The 26,213-nt window shown below is 34.8% G+C and overlaps 1 protein-coding gene across 2 annotated transcripts in view; it reads right to left on the bottom strand.

Moving 5' to 3' along the window:
• The window catches only part of LOC140800755 (protein IQ-DOMAIN 32), a 29,196-nt gene extending 23,454 nt beyond the window's left edge, over positions 1 to 5,742 (bottom strand). For both annotated transcript variants that reach the window (XM_073155587.1, XM_073155588.1), the window contains exons 1-5: positions 5,525 to 5,742; positions 3,232 to 3,561; positions 2,955 to 3,152; positions 2,286 to 2,363; positions 567 to 2,196 (exon numbers count right to left, since the gene is read on the bottom strand). In XM_073155587.1, the coding sequence (XP_073011688.1) occupies positions 567 to 2,196; positions 2,286 to 2,363; positions 2,955 to 3,152; positions 3,232 to 3,561; positions 5,525 to 5,632 (2,344 nt within the window). In that variant the 5' untranslated portion in view covers positions 5,633 to 5,742. The remainder of the gene's footprint in view (positions 1 to 566; positions 2,197 to 2,285; positions 2,364 to 2,954; positions 3,153 to 3,231; positions 3,562 to 5,524) is intronic.
• Positions 5,743 to 26,213: the final 20,471 nt, after the last annotated feature.

The raw sequence follows: 26,213 nt of genomic DNA, 5'->3' as shown, positions 1-26,213 counted from the left end.
ATATAAAATATAAAACCTCTACCCATCTAAATCAAGTCCACTTTTTAGACTCAGCAAAATATCTCAGCCATGAAATGAGGAGTGTTAGAATAGTATAGATCACCGTTCTCTAATAATTTAAGCTTTTAGAGTAGTTGATAAGCTTTAATGGTATCGGAGCATAGATCTTTTAAAGGATAACATAAAAAACTTTTAAAGTAATTGGTGAGCTGGAGTGCTAAATATGACATAAAAAACCACCGTTCCCTAGTAGGAAAAACTTTTAAAGTAGTTGCTGAGTTAGCTAGTTTTATAGTGAATGTTACAAACCTAGAATTAGTCTCCAAATGAAATAACTAAACTCTCTAGATGATCCGCCAGAGTAGTAATAAGAAGGCAACATGAGAAAGAAGTTGAAAGTAAGTACTTCTATCCTATCGGAGTTTCAAAAGATAACAACATAGCATCTGCAGCCTATAATTAGAAATATGACAAATGAAAGTAAATATTTCTATCCTGAGTTTTCACAAGATGATAGCATAGCATCTGCAGCCTGAAACTAGAGTATATGGAGAAATAAAATTTACCAGCAGAATTATGAGGAGAATGAGTCCCATTGACTTTCAAACTTTGCTTTGCCTGAGATGCTGATCTCTGCATACGTGGAGAGGAACCCTGCTTCCCATCTCCAATTGGTAAGGAATGTCTTTTCCTTGTCTGATTATCTTGAACATCTGGACTTAGTTTTGGAGAAATACTTGCTTGGACCTTAGCCCTTGCAGATTCTGTGGCTTGCATATAACTCGGCAGGGGATTGCTGTTACTGATTCTAGGCTCATGATCAACATGATCGGTCTTAGTCATTCCAGATGAGTTATGCCTCTTTGTGTTCTTTGAATCTTTTGGCAAATTTTCCATGCTACTTCTTCCACCTGAGTCGGTGTTGGGACTAGATAGTGACCTCTTGCTTGCTGGATGAGATCGTTGCCTCTGATTAGGCACATTTTTATCTCTTTTCTTCATTTTGGCATTTACAGAGATCTGACTTGATGGTGTTCCATGCAAATCTGAGACTGTCATATGGCTTCTCGGAGTTCCTTCAGGTGATGACCTATCTTGCTGGTCTACCGACTTTTCCAGTTGATGTTGCACATCTAGTGTGGTACTTTCAGTAGGTTGTTGTTCAACATCTACTAGGTCATTGGCAGTAATCATGTTAGTAAATCCATCGCCTTCCTCCAGCTTTCGTAGCTGGCCTTCCAGAACACAAGGGCTCTTTCCTTCAGCATGCATATTTACAAAATTAGTATCATTATCAGCATTACAACTAACAGTAAAGTTCTGCTTCTCCAAAGCTCCAATTTCGAGGACAATTTCCCCCCCTTCATTTTCAGATCTGTCAGGCGAGTCAAGTGTTGAGGAGATAGAAATTTCAGTTCCACATTCTGAAGCAGCAATGTGAACTCTTGGACCATCACCCACTGAGCTCTCTGACAAGCTCATGCAGTTATTACTCTTTGTTGAAGATTCCACCTGCGAATGTAGGCTATATAACCTAGACTTGCTTGTACTATCTTGATATGCAAAATTCACAGGCCTATCAGCAGTAGAACTTGAGCTCAGTTCTTCAAATTTCAATTGGGCAGCAGCAAATGCCGGATTACATGGTTTTTTTAAAACAAATTTCCTTCCATCATTTTCATGTGGTTCACAAGGTGCCACTGAGGATGTGTAAGTATCAGATTTATCAGAACAAGTGTCTAGTATTTGTTGTGATGCCACTGAAGCCGAAGTTTTGTCAGCAGCTTTTTCAGTCTTTAAGTGGTTCTCCTTCACTGTAGCTGCAGCTTCATTCTTGAGAAATTTTCTTTCCTGGTCACCCTTCATTGAGAAACTAGAGCAATCATCAGGAATATATAATGGAGAGTGATAATCCAGCACATCAGTACCTAAAGTTGGTGGCATCACTTCGTTGTCAGTCTGCACTACAGAACCACAAGAAACTAAATCTGAATCAGATGGCAAAGTGGCATCTCTACATGGAACCGCATCAACTGCTTTGTTATCAGCAAATTCAGTGACTTTTCCCCGTGTAACATATCCTTGATGGGGCAAAGTTACAGTTGTCCACCTTTCAAACCATTTCCATACTGAATCAGATTTTGAAGGATCACATTTTATGTGCATGGTTTTTGTCCTTGGCATAGACTCCATGATCTTGTAGAAGTTAAAATAATGTAAGTTTACAGGATACTGAAGAATAAGAACCATTATCTATAGTACAGTGAAACATCAATTTGTCATACCTGATTAGCAAATCCATTCAAGAATAGAATCTCAGTTGAACATATTTTATTTGGTTCCTCACAAGAATTTCCTTTTGCCTGAACACACAAACGAGAAACATAGTAAATATAGAACAATAGAAATAAGAAAGAAGGCATTTTACAATACAGTAATTGAGGACAAAGTATATGAATACAAATCAGCTCGCTAGTGAGGACATTCATGCCAAATGGCTTGGGTAATGGTCAATTAAATTTGTTGTAAGCAATATGTTAATCTTTAAACAACATCATTTATCTGTTTATCTCCAAGTAAAATGGATGGACTGCAAGAATTAACGTTGTTTGAAGCCAGGAGACAAAGAAACAGGATAAGTGTAAAGATCTCCAACCGAGATAACCAGAAAACTCTTGCTGAGGATGAGAATCTGGTATAAACAGAGGGAATGAGATGTTTAGGTAGCCCACAGGAATTGCCTTTTTTTTTTAATTGCCATCTCAGGATAAAAGAAGCTGCCTGTTATTCAAAACATATGACATTTTCTGCTGAGAAATAGAATAATTAGAGTGACTGTATACAACGATGAACTTAATATCCTTTAGCTATAAAAGGTCAGCAATTATAAGTGAAGCCAAATTTTAATGACAAGTTAAATTCAATTTTCAATATGTATATATCTGGAAGCACACCTGGAATATATTGTTCTCCAGTGCAGCGGACTTTTTGATAGCTGATTGATGTGCTTGACGTGCCCGTACAAGTGCTTGCATTTTGATTATTGCATGGAGACAATGCAATGTTTCAACAGCCTGTCTCCGTACCAAATGTCCCCGTACAGCAGCTTGTATCTTCACAACACTTTCAAGCTTTTGTTGCTTTCTCCTAGCCTAATAATTTTTAGATAAGATATTAAACAGAAAACAATGTAAATAAAAAGAAAATAGTTAAAGTCTGAGTATAAAATACCAAGTATCCCCTAATGCCAGCCTGAATGAAAACAGATGCTCGCTCAATGTCATTTTGATCAAGAGGAGCACTACTTGCAACCAAATTAGCTTCCTCTTGATTTACTTCGGTGGTAGGCAATAATATTGTTTCATTGGGCTTCTCTTGTTCATGAACTTTTTCTGGAGCAGAACAATACTTGGGTGAACAAACATTGTCGGTGGTGAGATCTAAATTTTCCTTGTTACAGCTGACAGGAAGGGGTTCTGAGATCACACTGTTGCTTAACACTCGATGTCTGGTTGATCTCTTTCGAAAACTCCACCTGTGTTTATCTGATATAGCTTTGGTCTGAAAAGTAATGGGAAAAATTCATGAACCACTGATAGATGTATGTCACCAGATAAACAACCAGGTATAGTGTCAATAGGTGGATTATATAACAAACTGCTAGAGCTGTACTTTTTTTTCAAATAGTTGCTTCTGATTCAATATGATTGACAATTGGAAAGGTTCACCTTCAAAAATAAATTTATCAAACTCAAACGTAAAGATAATGTAGATTAAAAGGCTAGAAACCTAGAAATACTATCTAAGATCATCATTCAAAAAGGTTTAGGATCTAAAGCTAGACTTATCTGGCATTCACAATTAAATTCTGCATATATTTTAATCTACATCACATTTGTCCTAGTTCATTTGATAAGATAGTGCAAGATTTCCCTACCACTGATTATCAATATTCAATAGAGTAAATTCAATATTATTGAGAAGTATATACAATAGTATCAGCTGTCATCCAATAAACAACTGACCGTATAATAAATTAGTTGCTGTCTATGGCATGTAAGAAGAGTCTCAGTCATTGTAGTGCTCTTTTGACAAAAGTATCAAAAGTGTGCTACTTTCAGGTATGAATGTCAGTGTGGTTTTTGTGTGTATATTTAGACATAGAAAGTGAGGGTTGGAGAATGAGAAGTTTTCTTGTTAAGTTATATTTTTCTGTGAATATTCTCCTTATAAAACTTACAGCTCGTAGAATATGTAGTTCACAAGTAAATGACCCAGTTAGGAAGTTATCAAGACCTGGTCAATTCAAAAACATAATAGACAGGAGATACTACTTTACTTTTATAAGAAACTAATAGTTGCTTCATCAAGAATAAATCCTCATTATGATGTTAATCTGTTATGTTTTTATTTTCTTTTTCTACCAATTGGAACACTAAAAAGGTAAAAATAACCAATAACCACTTACTTCAACAAGTGACATTGATATAAGCATTCAACTGTCATAAAATAGTTGAAACAGTCAAAAGGAGTTAATCTGCCAGATGTATCAGCAACTTGTAGATGCATATTGCATGTAAATCACATTTGATGCATGGAAAAAATCGAAATACAAGCTAGGTCAATTATTCAAGCTATAGAATATAATATTGTAGTTCCACATAGGAAGAAGAGAGGCTGGAAAAAGGAAATGGAAAGCTGGTTCTTCTTAATCTTTCTACAGATAATGTTTGTCTCCAGATGTTCTGTACTATGCTTAGACCAGAGCTTGTGTAATAGAAATTTCAACCACTTAAGCAGCTTAAATAGCAGTCCCATTCTGCATGGATGATTCTCAAAACCAGTTTCCCACATTGTTTCCTTTCTCAGTATTTCCAAGAAAAACCAGTAGTAGAATGTTTCTTTACCTCACCTGTATTAACCTAACTGAGCTCCTCCATCTGATCCAGCAGATTGAAGAGGCATGTACAACAACAGTACAGCCAGATCTAAGTCTACACTAACATGCCTAAGGCTAAAGCAGAGTAGATAAAAAGACACTAGTCCGCAACGCAGAGGTCGAAATGGTTCACACGTCATTTCTTTAATTTGTCGATGTAATTAAGAAGCATGCATTCGAATGAACACACTTTTCCAATCAAAATTTATCATAAATTACTTTCAGGAGGAATTCGATCTAAATTTTGGAACACTTGGCGTCACTGTTATAGATCAGAAGAACACCGATCAACTGAATTAGTACCTATCTCCAAATCCAACACACAATCGAGAAGAGAAGAACATCAACAAAGAGAAGCAAGCAAACAAACACTTCAATACACCAACAGCATTTGCATTAACACTCTCTAGACCTACCGTAACAGATCTGAGTACAGCTCAAACCAAGTAAAGATCCAAACATTTCGAATTTCCAGCTTCGCTCCACCAGATCCATCAAAGAACTCGCCAAACTCGGAACAAATTTCACAACAAACATAGCAAGAAAGAACAATAATCCCTCAGAAGCAGCAAGATGAACCATTACCTCTTCGAGGTCAATGTCATCAGCGGCGGCCGCCGAGTCCGTGCCACCTCCTCCTCCAGCGCCGGCGCAGAGGAGGATCTTGAAGCAGGAGCTCTTCTCTCTCCCCATCTATCTCTCTCTCGCTCTCTCTCGCTCTACCTGCTGCTCTTCTCTCTTTCTCTTCTCCGACTCTCTCTCTATTCTTAGTACTTGTATATTTAATAAAGCTTGGCGAACTTCCTACAAAATTGTACCGCAGGAACTATGCTACGATTTAAATAAGAAGGGTGAAAATGTAAAGTTGAGACTAGTAAGTAATAAAGTAACCACTAAGCACTAGTAACTAGTAAGCAGAGCCTACACTGCGGTTAATTGTAAATTTCTTTTCTATCGGGCACTGTTTTGGGAAATGTGTACTCTATTGTTTACTTCGTCGGAGCGGTGTCTTCCCTATAAAAGCGTCGGAATTTAAACTCTTACCATTAAATCCGCTTGAATCCCCCGTGCGTGGCGTCCGGCATTAATCCTTCCGCCCGTTTCTTTTCGACCTTTTAACCATACTCAGATTAAAAGGAAATTCATTTTTAGTTAAAATTAAATCTCACACCTACCCACCTTCCGTTTCTTATTATACATGGAAGTCGGTGACGGAGGAGAAAAGGATTACAAGCGGACGGTTAGGCAATCCAGTTTAATATCGGGAGATCTTGCGAGATATCGTGGTTTTTCTCAAGATCATATGACCTTGCCCGAGCCCGCAAGATCCCAGTCCCAGTAGTGGTTTTAGAAAGAAAGAGACAAATGCCAAGTAGGACTACCATCGTATGTTCCTAAAATAGTGTGAGTTTGTAGTGAGATCAAGGTTAACCTATGAGCCTTCTGACCCGGATCCGATATACGGATGTCTTAAGAATTAGATAAGTTTAATTGGTAGATGATTCCTTTATATGAGATAAATCTGTATCACAATCAAGAATTATGAGAAAAAAAGAAACACACAAACTAAAGATCACGTGGCTCAACAGTCCATCAAAGTAAAAGTGTCACCGAGAAACGTGATATTATTAAAGCGTGTTGGAAAAAAAAAAAAGGATGCATCTTATGAAGAGAGAAAGTAAATATGGTTTGATTTCATTATGAGTTCCATAAGAAAAAAGTTAAGATTGGAATAAATGGATGACTTATCTCTCGAATGGAATATTCTGGCATAAAAGAAGTTTTTATTCTAATTTAAGTTTGCATATTTGGATAGAAAAATTAGGATACATGTTAAATAAAAAATATGGATAAGAACGATAGTTAAATGTAATAACTGAGATAAGGGATATAAATAATCAAATTAATCTTATTATCATTTTTCTAGGGGTCATTTGTATCAAAACTGAACTTAATTCTTTTTTTTTAGCTCCATCCATTTTCGATTTGCAGATAAGTCATTTTCTATTATTTTCTTCCAAATTTGCTCTTCTGTCATTTAATGCTCATTAAATGCTGATCGATAATGTAAGAATAGAGAGAAATGATATGTACCCTCCACCTCTTTTTCTTTTTCTTCTTCTTATGTTTAAGTTGCTATTGTGTCTTCTTTTTTTTTTCTTGTCTTCTTTGTTATTTCTTTTTCTTGTTTATCTATTGCTACTATTTTCTTTTTCTATCTCTTAATTCTTCTCTTTTATTTTTTTTCTATATAAGCCTCTCTAATTGCTCTTTAATTAATATAATAAGAGATTAATTATAGATAGTTTAAATAAATAAAACTCTTTAATCAATACTTTAAAAGAGAACTTAATCTATGTTATGAACCGACCTGATCCAATCTATAACAATTCTAGACCTATTTGAGGATATGATTTTCAAAGAGAATTTCGGAGGATCTAGCCGTTGGATCTTGCTGAATTTTAGATATGTTGTCGCCTTGAAGAGATATTTCCAATAAATCTAAGATCACAGGGTTTAGATGGCTAGATCTTGAGATATCGATCGAAAAGTGACCGAAGGTCGGATAAACCCAAGCTTATTAGTCCTTCAATGGCTAGGTAGGTGCTAGGAAAATTCTTTTTGGAGTGAAGGGGATAAGTTATTGCAGAAGAGGGGGATTAAGAGATAGAGGAGGCCAACCATGGACTTGCGCGGTGGAAGAAGGGAGGTGGGAGAGGGCACCAATAGCTACAGCAAGAAGAAGTGAGATAAGGCCAATAATGTCAATCCAATTATCAGATTCACTCCAATTAGGATTTTCTCCACTATTTATAGAGACTCACCTTTTTGACCCAAACAATCAAAATAAATTCCTAAAAACCCCACGTTCTCGCCACAACACGTTCGAACGTGCTTGATTGCGTTCGAGCACACAAATTTTGATATCTATCCTTGCGAACGTGTGTAGGCGTTCAAACAAGCCTGTTCAAATGCGGGTCACTAGCGTTCGAACGCCCCTAGCAAAAAGCCTTATTCTCTCAAGCAAACATAAACTAGATAAATAGGTTCATCCCAATGAACCTAATGCCGCGAGTGGACCCAATCCGATCGAGTCATATCAATCTATGTTGCAAATAAATTACAGTATCTACTTAAACTATGTAGTTCATATCTAAACTAGGATTTCGCTACAGATAAATTTTAAATCTTAAAAAACTTTGAATACAAAAATTCTAGATCATAGTCATAGATTTTATTCAATTGGTTTCGTAATATTTGAATATCATATGATTATCTTCTAAATATTTTTTTCAAAACTATTCAGAATTAAAAATTTCATAGTTTAAGTACAAAATTTTTATTCAAACTATAAATTTTAAACTATGAAATTCTAATTTTGCGCAGTTTTTAAAGATATTTAAAAATGTCTATATTATGAAGTCAATTGCATAAGATCAGTGATGTCATAACATAGAACTTTTGTATTCAAAGTTTCTTTAAATTTGAACTCTACCTATAGCAAAATTTTAGTTTAAGTACGGAATTCATAGTTTAACTATAAAATTCTGATTATTTAACTAATCATAATTATCTCACTACTATCTTTGATTAATCCCATAATTTTTTTCATTCTTTTTTTTCTATGTAGGTCTCTATAATTATTATTTAATTAATACAGTATGAGACTAAATCAGAGAAAATGGTGAGATAATTATAATCAGTTAAATAACCAACAACTCTATAATCAATGTTTAAAAAGGGAGGATTGCTTAATTCAAATTATTTGGTTTCCTCTAAAAAATACAATATCTACATATTATACAACAAATTAGTAAGGTAGCATTATCATAAATGTCTCTAAAAATTTGACTACAGTAATATCTATAACACTTTTCTCATTCTCTTTTTTTCCTGACCATATTTCATAGTTAATTTATAAATTTTTTAAATTAACAATGAATTTTGTAAAAAAAACATCTTTGAATTATAGTCAAAATTTCATACTTAAACAACAAATTTCGTACTTAAATTAGAAATTACTCATACTTAAACTAAAAATAGAGAGAACTAACACATACCTTTTTCTTCTCCTTGTTTTTTCTTTTCTTCTTCTTCTTTTGTGTTGTTGCTTCTTCTATTTCTTTTTTCTTCAAATCTCTCTAATTACTCTTTAATTTATACAGTAAGAGACTAACCGGAGATAGTAGTAAGATAATTAAGATAAATTAAAAAAACTCTTTAATTAATATTTTAAAAAAAGAACTTAATATATATTACAAATAAATTATAATATCTACTTAAATACTTGCTTTCTTCGTTCAATAGCCACCACTAGTCGTAGTTGGGAGGGCACTTTCTCTTCCCGGCAAGCTTGATAGTAAAGCCAAAGACACTTAATAAAAACTATGAATTATAGTTAGAATTTTGTATTCAAAATATATCTAGATTCTGACTCTATTTGCGGTAGAATGAAGAGCAAATCCAATGTCGAGTTTGTTTCGTATTTTTGGACATGTTTCTTTATTTTGATCTCTTTAGGGGTCTTTACGACATGGGTTAGCCTATAAAGCCTATTTTGATTAAGCATTGATTATTTGTTGAAACTCTATCTCTCTAGTCTCTATCTTCCTCCAAGTCTCTAGAACTCTATTTCTCCCAAATTTTCTCGTCTAACTTCTAGATCTCCTTCATCTGGTTGTTTCCCCTCATCCCTGAGACCAACCCCTTTTTCCCTCCTTGTCACTTCACCCTCACAACATCAACAAGTACCTGTACGCACTCTACTATCGTTTACCATGTAACTTTACCCCAAGTTATCATCTATCAAATCATGTCCTTTGCCCAAATCACCACCACCAACACATTTCTCTTGTTCTTCTCCTCAGTTTACTCACATGCCCAAATCTGCCACCGAAATCATATTCTATATCTTGCCCTAGCCCAATCACTCATAATTTCCAATTTTTATGTGGAGACCAATCAAACACCTATACATTCTTAATCGGTTCGTATCAATTGGTATTAGAGCTACCTTTCCTCAAATCACCATGGCACATACAAGATCTATGGCATGTGGAGACTTGGCGACGGCCAACTAGCTGCTGGCCTAGATGCTACGACACATGGAGTTGATGCAAAAGAGTCAAGAAGAGAGAGAGAAATTCTGCTCAACTATTCGGCTACACACACATCCCGTAGAGGTTGGAACTGTGAGTTCCTCCACCAATGGCTCTGCCTATTGTTGTTCCACCCATCCAGGTATAATCCCTGCACCATGAAGACCCATTGTTGCCCACCCATGAGTCGGCCATGGTAGAACCCATACTGTAATAACCTAAGTTCAAAAAAGATTCTATGGTTGGGCACAACGCAACTGGCCACGCTGTGGCTAGCCTTGTGCCCAACCTGCTACATGCAAGGGGGGCTGTAGTGGAGGTGCTACACAGCCCCTTCGAGCCCCCACTACAATGGCATCGCGACAACACATGGAGGTGGGACCAGGCCTGCCTGCCACTCCGTCGTCGCCGCACCACTACCCTTGCCCTCCCTTTCTCTCTCTAATTTTCTCTCTTTCTCTCATTCTCATAGTTCTTTCTCCCTAGTTCTCTCTCTCTCCCTATAGTTCTGCTGCCCCCCTCAAATTATTGAGAAGAATCGTCGTCAACCCTCTTCCCCGCCGGTGAGCCTCCCTTCCTCTTTCTCTCTTTCTCACTCTCTCTTTAGCCTTCTCTTTCTATCTCGTTATCCAACTTAGGGCCATCAAAGGACTGAGCCGTTGTCAAGAGGTTAGTCGTTGAAAACTTAGTATTACAATAAACAACAATTGAAAAGATAAAAATAATTATAGACTATATGAAGTCGGCATAAAGTAGGCAAAAGAGTTATGCGGATAAAGAGGAGACATGATTTAGAGTTTCAAGTTGGAGACAAAGTATTCTTAAGAATCTCACCTTGGAAGGGTGTGTTCCGATTTGGAAAGAAGAGAAAGCTAAGTCTTAAGTATATAGGGCCATATGAGATTCTTGAACGGTAGGGCTTATAGCCTATAGAGTAACCTTACCATCTGACTTGGCACAGATTCATAATATATTCCTATGTCAGTATTAAGAAAGTATATACTCAATCCTTCACATGTCATTCATAATGAACTAGTCCAGCTTCAGCAAAATCTATCATATGACGAGCAGCCTGTGAAAGTTCTTACTAAGAGAGATAAGGTAATTTGAACCAAGGTTACACCTTTAGTAAAAGTTTTGTGGAGAAACCATGCAGTAGAAGAAGCATCTTGGAAGCGTGATGTAATGCCCCATTGAAATTCTAGTCAAAACTGACATGCCATGGCAGTCTAAGGGCATTAGTGTTGCAATAGTAAAGCTTAACTCAAAGGATACTACGGTATTTAAGCTAGACTCAATCTTATCTACTATTGGATAGACCTCAAGCTTTTTTTTTATCATTCATGAGCTCGAAAGCTAGATTTGAGTTAGACAAAGGGTCAACTCTCCATAAATATAGAGGCACTTAGGCCCCACCGAGCTTTTAGCTCTCTAGTATGGGCTTTAAGTTATATGTGTCGTCGAAAAATTACTCCGAATCAAATGTCGCTGAGGCCTGCTCTAAGCTGTTGAGCTGTCGAGATGTTCTTTCAAGCTAACCGCACTACTGAGCCATTAACCGAGTCGAGTCACGCTACCAAACCACTAAATAATTTCTTCACAATATTGTTTGAGGTTAGAGTTGAACCCATGATCTCCTTGGTCATAGGAAAGGTACCAACCAACTCTACTGAAGTTGGTTGATCAAGCTTATCCACTATTGAATCAATAAGGGCAAATGATGACACATATTTGATCTTATACATTCCCTTCTAAATATCTAGGAAAGATATTTGTTAGGGTAACTTAGTAGCTAAGTTTTCTTTCCTATATAAAAGACTTGAACCCACTACTTGTATTTTATCTAAAGTTTGAGTAAATAAAAAGAAGTGAGACTTTATCAAGATTGCTTATCTTTAAGTGTTAGTTAAGACTTTCTCCCTTTCTTATATACCGACTTTAGTTTGAGGCTTACTTTATCTAGCGAAGAAGTTAGAGTGTTGCGGAGACTTGTCAAAATGCTAAAAAATGTTAAGTCCGTGATAGTGAGGACGAGATATGATCATAATATTTAGAATTGTTTAGAGATATGCAAATTTTGGGGTTGAAATTTTTATAGTGGAAAAGAAAATTTAGTAACCCAAGTCCAAAAAAAAATATGGTTGGGCATGACATAACTAGCCATGCTGGGGATGGCCTTGTACCCAACCTAGAGGTGCCACGCAAGCCCTTTGAGCCCCCACCACATCGGCATCATGGCAACACGTGGAAGTGGGACCAAGCCCACCGGCCACTTTGTTGCCGCCACGCCACCATTGCTGCCCTCCCTCTCTCTCTCTAATTTTCTCATTCCTTCTCTCATTCTCTCAGTTTGCTCTCTCTCGCCCTTTAGTTTCGTCGCCCACCTCAGACCACTAGGTGGAGACACCGTCGCCCCTCTTCCCTGTGGGTGAGCTTCCCTCCCTCTCTCTCTCTCTCTCTCTCTCTCTCTCTCTCTCTCTCTACCCTTCTCTTTCTCTCTTGTTATCTAAGTTGGGGCCGTCGGAGGACAGAGTCGTCGATGAGAGGACAGCCGCTAAGTGGCCACTAGAACCATTTTCTCCCTATTTTCTCTTCTTCCTCCTCTCTCTTTCTCTCTGTTTCTCTCTCTTTTTTCCCCTTAGTTTTTCTCTCCTGGCTGCAACAATGTTGGGCCGAGCTCAACACTGTGGCAACGGGTCATTTCTTTTTAATTTGGTATTTTATGTTAGTTAATGCAACTAGTTTAGTTAGGCAGTTAATTATTTTGATATATATATATATGGTAATATAATTATTAGCTAATTATAATTAGTATAATTAATGAATAATTATATTATAATCACCTAAATATACTTATTACATACATATAATAGATAATAGGCTTATTTGGTTATTTAGTATTTTATATAATTAAGTAAAGATTATATAGTTCCTAATTAATCAAGAAATAGTAAGAATCATAAATTAGTCCTAATTATATATTTTTTTGTCTACATTTATATTTTTATTTATCATTATACATATTTAGCCTTTTATTTCATAATTACATATTTAGACTATTTTTATATAAAAAGAGTAAATCAATCCTATATATATATTATAGTATCAGAATTATATCCATAATATAGATTTAGTTATTATTATATATAAAATGAGTAATTTTAAACCTAATAAACCGTCATATATTGCATGAATGAGTTCTGATTAGATAAATGACAAACTTCATATTACTTAAATAATTTCACATCTCGATCCCCATGTTTAAGACCTCGTGGACCTTGCTAATGAGGACTGATCGTTAGTATAACAACATGAAAAGTGGTTGTTTAGTATGTACAATTGCGATGAGTAGTCTTCCCCCTAGATGCCTTTATCAAATTAGGACATATTATATATTTACATATATGCATTTTATTTTGGCCTCCAACATGAGTGTATGATGTTATATAAAAATGATTTCAGTTGAGTATTTTTTTTATTTGTTAGGTTGATCTCGGAGGCAAGTATCGTTTGGTTTATTTATATTTATATACTTAGCAAATTGTATTTCAAAACATAATTTATATTTATGTAATATGTCTAGATTTTATGTATGAGCATATGCACAAGTTATGACAAGTTATGAAATATTTGATGATAAATATTAAAGTGAAAGATTAATTTTGAAGTCAAAGTATTCAAAATAATTTTAGAATTGTTATTGAAGAGTTTAAACGGTGTCATGATAGTTGAAGAAGTATAAGATTTTACCTAAAGGCACAGGAACAACAACTCTACATTCAACTGTCAGCTTAGCCGTTCGAACTGACCATCCGGAGTTCGAACGCATTTTTTCGAGAAAGAAGAAAGTAATAGGCATTCGAATGGCCTTTAGCTAATTTGACTTAGATTTGGGTCTATCTCTATTTATCTTATCTCTAAAAGAATCCATGGAGAATCTTTCAAGAGGTATTTATCTTATCTCTAAGAGATACTTATTTATCTCTAAGAATATAAAATAATTTAATCTAACCTTAGAAGGGAGGACTATTAAGTATTAAATTGGAGATCATCTTTTAGAGAAGCCCGTCATTCATAATATTGAGATTACCTTTTGGAGGCCATTGAAGATTAATTCTCAACTTTAGATAGAAGTGCTGAATTATTCTCAACTTTATGTATCTACATCAAATTTGGATGAACTATGTCTCGAGGGTCACTAAAATAGAAGGATCAACCTTGAGGGTCACTAAGGTTTGAAAACCTATCACGCGAAGCAGTGTGTCGTAAAGTCTAGTGAGTAAGGTTGGTACAGATTGAGTAGTGGGGATCGACGGGTGATCGGTAAAGTTTTTTGTTAACTGCTACAAGTTTTAGTGATTGATTTCGATCCAAATTCGAATCCATAGTTTTTTTACCCGATTTTGGATTTTTCTACGTAAAACTTTTGTGTTTGCAATCATCTTTTTCATGCTTTATTTTTTACATATTATTATTAATAGTGTGTAATAGATCTCATCTCCTAGGGCATTTCTTACGTTTTTCAATTGGTATAAGAGCATACCTAAGTATTCACGTAAGTTTTAGTTTTTTTTCATATATGTAGATGATTTATAAATGATTAGAGGTGAATCTTATGCATATTTTATTGGTTAAGTTGATTTGTACTATGAGTAGGTATGTGATACATATATGGTTGGAGACTACATTGCATCATATTTTTTTTTGGCTTCTTTACTACCTAAATTTCGATATGCATGACTTATTATAGTACTTGATATATGCATATGATCTATCATGTATAAGAAAATTATGAATATATATATGTGACGTAATGGTTGGAACGGTATTTGGTCTAAGCTAGTATTTGACATATTCTTAGCATAAGATAGAGTATGGTGGTGGCTAATGGTTATACTCTTAACGCATGATAGGGTATGACTATTATTGATATACACTTAGTATATGGCAGGGTATGATTATTATTAAGACACTCTTAGTGTATGATAATGTATGATTATCTTAGGTAGAACAGAGTATGCATTGAGCTTGTGGCATGATGGCAAAACAATTATCTAGTTTGGGGCTGGATACTATAGTCTAGCATGGTGGATGACAATCATAGGTGATACTGATTACTATGATAGTGAGAGATATGTAGATTATGTCTAATTCCGATATAAATAATTATCGAGTGGTTGGCATGCATCATTACTTTGAGATTATTAGTTCTTGATCATAATTGTTATACATCATATGATGTTATATTTGGTAAAGTTATATCATGATTTTGTCATAAGAAATATATTTGGTTGAGGATATAATACCCACTAATGAAATAATCCCTCCTCGTCTCTTCACCCTCACAATATCAACAAGTACCTTTGCATACTCAATTATCACACCTTTCACAATCTGCCATCTTTCCCCATGTAACTTTACCCTAGGTTATCATCTTTCAAATCATGTCCTTTGCTCAAACTACCACCACCAATGTGTTCCTCCATTCTTCTCATCAATTTAGCCTATTCATACACCCAAATCTGTTATCAAAATCATATTCTATGTCTTGCCCTAGTCCAATCACCCCATAATTTCTAGATTTGATATTGAGACCAATTGATCCTCGATATGTTCGCAATTGATTCATATCAATTTGTTCAAATATTATGAAATTATGAAACTAATTGGATAAAATCTATGACATCATAATCTAGAACTTCTATATTTAGAGCTTTTCTAGATTTGAAATCTATCTGTAGTGGAATCTTAGTTTAAGTACAAAATTCGTAGTTTAAGTATAAAATTCTAATTATAATCATAATTTTTTAAATAGATAATATAATTTATTGGCAACATAGATTAAGTTCTCTTATTAAAACATTGATTAAATTATTTTTATTTTATTTAAACTGTCGCTAATTATTTTTTACTATATTAATTAAGGAGCAATTAAAGAAATTTATATAGAAAAAAATAAAGAGAATGATTAAGAGATAGAAGAAGAAGAAACAAACTCATTTCTTGATATTTTTTATATTGTCTCGTTAGTATTTATTGAGCAATAAATGGCAGAAGGGCAAACTTGAAACAAATAGAGAAAAAATACCTTATGTGCAAAGGAAACTAAAAATGACCCTAACTCACAAAAATAAAAACTAAGTGGATTTTTGGTACAAATAATATTTTTTCTAGTTTAAATGTAAATAGACCTTTCTATACCAATCGTGTATTTAGCTTGTTCATAATGAAATAATGGGACAGAAAACTGAAAGTATGGGAGGAAAAAAATATTTTCTTAATAGTTGATTTTTCCAAGATTTTCAAGGGTTACTTTCTTGCATGAGAAACCTAATACATTTGAAGTTTTCAAAAGTTACATAATAAACAACCTACTAATCTTGTGAGAATTCTAACTATTGTAGGGATTTGAGAATGACAATTATATGTTATTTTTTTATTCTTATGGAATTAAATATAAAATGCACCCATAAATCCTCAACAAAATGGTATAGTAGAATGGAAGAACAAAGTTATCGAAAAAATGGCTCGTATGATGTTACATGCTAAAATGGTCCTCCAAAAGTTTTTGGCAAAAGACCGACTAGGCACCCATGAGGAGGAGATTAGTATAAATATAAGTATAAAATTACAATGATAATAAAAAAATTCAAAGCTTCATACAAATTAAGAGAATACAAATAAATAATTTTATGCTTATATGTATGATTATGTTGTAAAAATTTAAACGAGATAAATAAATAAAAGAGAGAGAAATATGACACAAAGATCTATAGTGGTACGACCAATATCTACATTCACTCACGATTTTTTCCTTGAGAATTTATTATGCACTAAAATGCATATATCGCACTAACTAATTTTACAATAGTTGGTGGGTACGCTCTGTACGATCAATGAGGTTATAGGATCAACCCCAATCCCAATAATTATTATAGAGAATATTATTTGGTAGTTTGATAGCTTGGCTCAATGGCTTGACTTAGTTGATAGCTCAACAGCGCGGTTAGCTTGGAGGAGTAGCTTAGCAATACGACGATGTGAAGCAGGTCTCTATGGCATTTAGTTTGAAGAAATAGTTCAGCAACACACATAGCTTAAAGTCTAAACTAAGCAGCTTACTATATTTATTAAAGCTTAGTAAAGTCTAAGTGCCTTTATATCTCATATATAGCCTTCGGGCTCTTAAATAATAAAAAAAGAAAAAGAAAAAAAGTATACATCGCTGGCAACTTTTACACAAGACATTTATCCTCAAAATCTCCTCTCTCAAAATAACTTTTACCTTGAGTCAAGAAGTTGGCCTAGCTTGGCTTTATAAAGGGATCTTACTTCTCACAAGAGCAACAAAGGAGCAATGGAGATTCTAGTGGTCGAGTATCCTTCCCAACTTGACTTGCCAACTTTTGTCTATTAAAAGTTGGTGACTCGAAGTGGAAAAGACACTCTGTCGCTAGATGAACACCTCACTAAAAGTTCTACCAACTGATGAGTCTTAAGGAAGAACTACAAGTAGCCAAGTATCCTTCCCAACTCAACTTGCCAATATTTTTATATTAGAAGTTGGTGACTCGAAGTGGGAAAGACACTCTGTCGCTAAAAGAACACCCTATTAAAAGCTCTACCAACTGATGAGTCTTAAGGAAGAATCTAAAACGAGTATGGGTTGAACTGGCGACCACATTAGGGACTAAATATTTATCCCAACTTGAATTACCAACCATGCCTTCTAGAAGGTTGGTAATTCAAATTGGGGGCGACACTCAGTCCCTAATGCTTGGAGATGAAGAAGTAGAGTGATGAGTCAAGAAGGTGGCTACCTACTTCACATCTTGAGAATAAGGTGACGAAAGCGTGGCGGCCTATTACGAACGGACTAGATAGTTGAGCCCAATCACATTATGCTAGGCGACGGAAGAGGGTCAAGGTGTGCCCACTACCCTAACTAGTTATCTTTTAATTTTTATTAAATAATTTTCTATCATTGAATTATGGTTTAGGTTCTAGATAAGTGAGTTGGGTTTGAGCTCTTAAAGCTGGCCAGTCGAGTCAAGTTAGGTAGCCATTGAGTCACTTCTGGTGTGCACCTAACCTTAGAATTGATGTGTTAGGTGCATTTACTTTCAACCCTATAATTTATGTTTAGTTGATGGGATTGGGCTAGCCGAACTGAGTTGTCCCATGGCTACCTATAAATATTTAGATGCTGTCCACATTTGCATTATTGAATAAATTTGAAATTTGACATAAGTTCCTCTCTCCCTCTCTCGTTAAGCTTCATCCTTGATCGTGGCTGCCGCCACCCTTCTCTTACGTCTGGTCGTCCCCTCTCATCTTTGAGAGCACAGTCCACTTCTTCTCCTTGTAGCTTTATGTTTTATCCCACTATGACAGCCATCTTCCACCTTCTAACCCTATCCCTAATCACAACTCTATTATCCACCTTACACGCCCATCTTGCCTCCCCTGCCCTTTGGTCTGTTTATCCATCATATCTCTTGATCTACTCATTTAATCAATGTGATTTTGATTACATTGGATCCATGACTTCCAAAGGGACAATATGTTAGAATTTTAAGTCTTTTGGACGACTAGATCAAGCAACACTGATCTCTAAAGTTATAATTCTAGATCTGTCTAGAGTGTCTTTTGTTGCAATCACATCTACCTCGGGGTGGTCGTAGCACACAACCACTCAATATATGACATGAATAGGTAGTAAGCAATCAAAACATGTCATAGTGATAAAATCAATAATAAAGACATGAGAAAATGATATAGTCATGAAGCAATGTGTGAACATGTCAAATAACATAGTCAAGTCAAAAAATTTCCTTGCATCCTATGCATCCTAGCATTCTGTTTGACATGTTATATGTAATTCAAGCCTCAAGTTGATTCAAACAAGTATCATAGCATGTAAGGCAATATCAAATACCAATCATATTCAAGCATATCAAAACTTAAGTCTGAGTAATGATATTCAACGATTTTCATGCTATGTCTATATTTATGTCAAGTAATCATGTGATCAATGTAAAGCATATATGACTTTCATGAGATCAATGAACAAAGCATATATCCAAACTCAATCTAGCAAGTCATGTATGTAAGCCTTGTGATAAACATTTAAGTGAAACAACAAAAAATGTTTCCCCCCCTTAAACAAATTCTCCCTTTTTATCGTAACTTATCAAGGGCAATTTAAGGCAAACATGACATACTAAGTTGAAGGAAGAAAAATCTCTCAAAACAACCTTCATTTTTTTCATTCTTTTGAACTCTTGTAATTTTGATAAAGAAAGTGCACATGTAGAGTATCCATCATTATATCCTAGCCATTCTTTTTTTTTTTTTTTGCATTCTTTTGAACTCTTGTAATTTTGTCGGCCACTTGGAATATTATTTTCTCATCAAAAATAGGAAGTAGATGTCTCACTTTGATATCTGTGGTGAATTTTCTAAGAGATTGATTAGTCTTTGATATATATCAAATTCTGATTTCCTTACTCTCTCATCTAGGTTTTGCCTAGAGTTTACTTGTTCATGCACATAAATTTCTAAAAATTAAATTTTATCAAGTAAGAAAACCTTGTTATAGGTAAATTATGAGAAAAATTTTTACTTTCTTTTGGAGTTTTTTCTTTTCTTGTTTCTTCTTTACATTGCTCCACTTCATTGATCAACTTGGCTTATAGTTCTTTTATGTCATCCTTCTTAGCTTTCAAGCTCTTTATCTTTTCTAAAAGTTTTAGGTTTGTCTTTTACAATTTGTAAGTCTCTTTAAACAAAGCGTCGAGAATAGTTAGTAATAAGAAGGAAGAAATTAAAATAATATGATTGTACTATTTGGAATAGGATTCATCTTCATCTGAATTATCAAAATTATACCAATTATCCTCATTATCAGTTAATATAATATGATTCTAATAAAACAAATAATCACTAAAAGCTCCAGAGAATCCATATCTAATGCTTAAAAAATGCAAACAATTGCACACAATAAATCAAATTGAGTAAAAAATATAATCCCGACATGATCACACCCTTTCTGATCACAAGTCACTCTGTCTCAAATGTTTGCACCTTGTCGATCATTTTTTAGAGTAATATGATTAATCCTACGATGACCTGCTCTAATGCTAAATGAAATTTCAAGGGTGGGGGAGAATCAAATAAGTCCGAATAGATATAGAAAGTCAAACGCCAAGTCCAAGTAGAAAACGTGCAAAAATTGATACATGAGGTTTTCTATGTGGAGAAACCTTTATCACCAAAAATAGAAGCAAAAAACTATGAACCTGATTATACATTGATCAATTTATTTCATTAAAACATAAAAATAAGATCTACTTACAAACCCCTCTAGACACTCAAATGACTAAGTGTTAAAGTTCATCTCTTGTTAGCCTTGCTTCGTCGATAAACTACTCCTTGAAATTACATTATCTCCGATTGATTCATTCTTGACGTGAATCACTTGATGTAGATGCATTAATAGAAAATGTTCAACTTATGATTCAGCAAAATGCTTCACTATATAATGTTATGAACCAGATCTGGACCACTGCTTTCATAGGAAAATTATAAAAATTTTATGGGTCATATCCCTGTGAGTCTCAGATCTAATGACTTTGGAATAAAGTGATTACGAGGTTGGGGGTAAAAAAGATATGAATGAAATAGTGAAGAAAGGTAAAAACAGAATAGAAACGAGAATATTGACATTGTGGCGGTCGTCAAAAGGTGTTAGACCGTTGTGAGATGGTGGAGTTTGACCGCATTTGTGGTGGCTCGTGGAGGTAGATGTTGTCCAAGGTTTGGAGTTAGAGTTACAGTTTCTAGATTAGATCCACTCATAGGAAAAAAATGGTTATGATTAAAAGAGTAAATGCAAGATAGGGAAAATAAATAAACTTCAAGATGACTAGTACACGAACTAGACCTTCTAGTTCACGTCGCGCTCGTGGGCGATCACATGTCTAGCATATGTCGTATTCAGGCTATATGTAGGTTTAGCTTAGTTAGCTGACGTAGGCCAATTGGGTCATTCTACTAGTCATCCTCGGGCTCATACTCGAGCCCAAAGTCATGCTCATGAGTCTCGGTGATGACTGGGCATGGTACCTAGCTAGTGGCAATCAATGATTGGAAGGTCCTCATGGCGATGTAATAGTGATGAGTAGCGGTGGAAGAAAATTATCAAGCTTATGCTTGACTTGCTACTTGGCAGCCATGGCACATCTTTGACGGTCCTGTTGGCCCTTGGTGACTGTGGTTAGTACCTAGGGCCCTACTACGGCGGAACCACGCCAATGGTGAAGCCCGAGGAATCCACACTAACAAGGTATGGCTTAGGGTACCTCATAGCGAAGGTGGATGTCAAGTTTGGCCACCTAACGATCCGTGGTGATTGCGGTAGCCATTATTGATTAGTAGTTAGGCAAAGGTAAACTAGTCTTGGCCTCCAGTAGAAGTGTCGGACTTGAGGCCACTTGCTGCCGGGTTTGCTCGACGTGGAAGGCCATCGACAATGGTCTTTCGACCAGTGTGGGTGTGAATAGTGGCCATGGCTCAAGTGCGGAAGACCCAAGGAAAAGGTTGGTAGTGGTGGTTTGGGCCAAAAACTCTTGAAACAGCACTGACGAAGAGCTAGGACTGTAGGTGCCATTTTTCATTATGATCGGGAAAGACGACGTTAGGGTTGTCACTGGAGCTTGCTCCAGCATCACTACAACGACAGAATTGGTCTACAAAGGTGGCAAGGGCTCCACCGCGAATGAAGGAGGTGCCATTGTCGTGGTTTGGTGGTCCTCTCCACCTCCCTTGTGAGTTGGTAATATTTGCCATAAGTGCGATGGTTCCACAATAGCCAGCTGCAGTGGGCGGTAGTGCTCGGTTAGGATGGCCTCTGTCAATGTTTGCAACGCCTTGTTGAGCCATTTGGTGTTCTCCATGGCGAATTTTGTTGTTTCCTTCATTAGATTTTCAAAGCCTTTATAGATTCAATAACACTATCGCCTACATCGGTGGTTTGCCGATGATAGTAGTTGGTGGTGGCACCGAGAAAGCTTCCATAAGGATGGAGATGAGATTTTGGTCTTCCATGGCGATGATCTCTCTTAGATTTTCTTAGGATCGCATGTTCATCATCTACCAAGGAACGGTGGCTCTAATACCACTATTTTGAACTAAATTTAGATTGCTTCATTCATAAGAAAATTTTGAAAATTTTACGATGTAGTATCATGAGTCTTGAATCTAATATCTTTGGAATGAAATGAATTTGAGGTTAGGGTGAAAAAAATAGGAGAAATATTGAAACTGGATACAAACGAGAATACCGGTGTTGCAGTAGTTGTCGGAGGGTGGCAAATACCATAAGATGGTAGAGGTCAGTCATACGAGTGGGTGGCTCATGGAGATAGATGGTGGCTAGAGTTAAAGTTTCTAGATTAGATTTACTCCTAAAAAAATAAACAGCTATGATTAAAAGAGTAAATGCAAGATAGGAAAACTAACTCAATCAATATTCATTCCATCCTCTCCTCGAAAATAAACAATGACCACTTCTAGTTATAGGAGTAGAAACATAGCTGACCAAATCCAATTTGACTCACTAGGTATATATATGCAGATTATCTGCTTTAATTTAATTTAAAAGTGAAAAATAACTAACTAGACTCAATTAGAACCAACCTAACTAACTGGAGTCTCGTAGTTGTATCGTATCACATAAGTAGTGTGTGACAAGCACTCAAACTAAATAATTCCTCACACTTGATAGAAAAATGAAACTTCAATTGAGAGATCCAAAGATGTGTTCGATATTTTTGATTTGCCTCTAGATCCCTTATATGGAATGCGAGTAACTTTTTCAATTCATACTAGAGAAATCTAATTAGGAAAACTTTTATCCGATACTGAAATTGAACTCTTTTTGTTCAATCTGAGTATGTTGTTCAAACGTCATCGAGTGTTGTTCGAAACCACTTAAGTTTCCTTTTGGTGCTTGTTGGCATTCGAACGCCCCCTTGCCCATTCAAATAGGTTCTGATACAACACCTTGTGTCTACTTTCTTTCACTTTGGACTTGATTTCTTTTTATTCAGTGTCTTAGGCCATACATATGAATCTAAATTGCACAACCCTAATATAAATGATTTTATCCACAATTTTAGCATTACAAAATAATTAAGCTAACACTCCCATCTATACAATTCTCGATCACTACAACCCAAAGCGATTGCCTTTGGAGGGAATTTACACACTTTTGGATTTAGTTAAACTAATACTAGCTAGGAACCCTAGATCTACACAACAGAGCAAGGGAACACTCAGTGGTGCTTTGAGAAACATCAGGCTCAGTTGGGATAATTGCTGAATATATCAAATTTTCGTACTCTAACTTCAACGGGGAGAAAGGTTGAAGGTAAATTATAGTTTGCTCTAACAATTCAGCAATTTTTAATCCCCTATCTATTTTCCACACGTCTTGGAGGAATATTCTTGCTAGAGAATATTATTTGCAAGCTAGAAATTATATTTAATGCTTCAATATTACTCATGTAGTGGGGAACTAGTTTTGTATTGATATAACAGCTATCATTTGGTTCTGAAAAATGTAAACACGCGTATGTATCCAAATCTTAGGTAATGATTATAACCCTTTGTTTAATTAAATATGCGGAATAAATATCAAACAGCAAAGCAAAGATAAATACCAAAATTTTAAATAAAAAATCTAAATAGGAAAAAAAAAACTACGGATTCAAACTCGGATCAAAACCAATCAATAAACTTGTAGTAGTTATAAGACTAACTTGCAAAACAACCCGTGGATCCCCATGATTTTGTTTAACTCAGTCTTACTCGCTAGAGCCCCCGATTCACCATCCCGTAATTGCTCTTTAATCTTAGTGACCCTCAAGATTTTTTTTTTCGTCTAGATGACCCTTAAGATGAAAGCTTGGTGTGTTGAAGAAAAGACAGACTTTGTTAGTGGAAGAATGTTGTCACTCTAATAATTTCTTTTCAAAAGAAATCACCAACGCACCTTTAGGGTTACGACATCCCAACCTTTATATAAGTTAATAAGATGAGGGCAAATCCAAGTCAAAGCAAGTCTCACAAAAGTCTAGACTTATCATGTTACGTAGAGGTGTTCGAACACGGTCCGGGTGTGTTCAAACATGCTGACTTAATTTTCTCAAGTGCGTTTAGACGCGCAAATATACCCCTTTGTATGTGTGAACATATTATGAATGCATGCAGGGTGTGTTCGAACGATCAAAACACAATTTCTGTATATGCGAATGCGTTGTGAACACATGTCGGGTACGTTCGAATGACCAAAACACTATCTCTATATGTGTGAACGCTTGAGTCCGTGTTCGAACAGATAAAACACATTCTCTGTATGTGCGAATGCCTGAATTTGCGTTTAAATGGCTAAAACACATTATATATATGTGCGAACACCTAAGACTGCGTTCGAATGTGATATGAGTGTGTTTGAATGCGGTACAAACGTAATGATTTGTCTCCTCTTGATCTTAAAAATCTTTAGTCTAAATACTTTCAAAACTTATATAAATATTTATATATATATATAAACACATATAGATTATTTTGTACACATTTGTCTACACTAAAAACCTAACAGGTTTAAAAATTAATATGTGGAAAATTTAAGCATTGTGACTTCATGACATCAAAAACAAAAAGTTAAACTATTTGGATGTCAGACGAGATAAGTGAGGCAAATGGAAGGGCTAAAACATAAAATTATCCATCTATTCTAAGAGCCAGATGATTGGATATCAATTTTCAATCCGAGGACATGTGCATAGCACATGCTCGAGGTTATTTGATACATAACATGACACTTAAGTATTGGTAGCATCAACATCTTGAGAAAGAAAGATAAATAAATAAATAAAAATTCATTTGTAGAATAATAGTATAATACCTAGAAATATGATAGGTGTTTGTTGGGCTAAACACACTATTTGGATGAAGAGCATAGACGAGAAAAAAAAAGTAAGGATAAAAAATAAAATTTTCTGATTTGGATTGAGATTTTAGGATAGAAAATGAGAGAAATGAAGAGAAAAAAAAATACTTTTGATGATTATTTTTTTTTCCTCTCGGATAGTGCAGATAAGGGGAGAGAAAAAAAAACATGAATTCTTTCATATTTTTAATAATTCCGAATTATGCCCCTACTCTAATATTAGATATTATTGCTTTATGTTACTTTTATTTATTTTAACAAGTAATATTATGAATATTATAACTTGTTATAGTTTATTTTAATAATTAAATATTAGATAAAAAATATAATAATAAACACATTGTTAGTTCTTCTTTTCTCTCCTGTCAAACAAAGTGAACCTATTTTTATATTTTCTTTCTTCGATTACATCTAAACAAAACGAGAGAAAATTATTTCCTCTTTTCTCTTTTTTGATTACATCCAAGAAAATTATTTTTCTTTTTTTCCCTTCCCTTCTATTCTTTTCTCTCCTCTTATCTTATTTACTTTTCTCTCCAATCCAAACATAATATAAAAATGACTAAGAAATGTACTCGAAACCTGAATAAGATTTCCTTTCTTTGAGGGTTAAAATGATAAAATGTTTCTTATTTAATTGCCACTGAAAACTTTCCAAATGTCATAATTGCCATTTTTTATTAAAAATATCATAATTGCCATCGTTTTATTAAAATTATCAAAATGGTCGCTAAAATCTTTTTCACTCTTTCGTAATCGTCATTATGGTTAGTTTTTTTTAACATAGTATTCCTAACATATTATTATTAAAGTTAACATGTCTGTAAATGACTAAAGGTGATATTATATTTCATCCCTTATGATTAGGCCTAATTAGCTTTTTTTTCCTCTATAATTTTATTTATGTCATTTTATCCCGTTATAGTTATATTAAAACTGAAATCAGTATATATTTTATCATATTTGTCCAAATGATAGTTTGAATTTAGAGATACTAATTAGATATAAAGTTGTAGAGAATTAGATAAACTTTCTGCCATATTTAAAATAATATCAATAAAATTTTAGATGACAAAGATATGATAAAAACATATAATAGTTCAATATATTTGTTATATCTTTGTTATCTAAAATTCGATCGATATTACTTTATACGTAT

Source organism: Typha latifolia, chromosome 14 (assembly GCF_019914945.1).
Source record: "Typha latifolia isolate L0001 chromosome 14, TyphaL0001v2, whole genome shotgun sequence".
NCBI lineage: Eukaryota > Viridiplantae > Streptophyta > Magnoliopsida > Poales > Typhaceae > Typha > Typha latifolia.
Note: the sequence above shows the minus strand (reverse complement) of the source record. Positions and strands in the feature narration are given on the sequence as shown.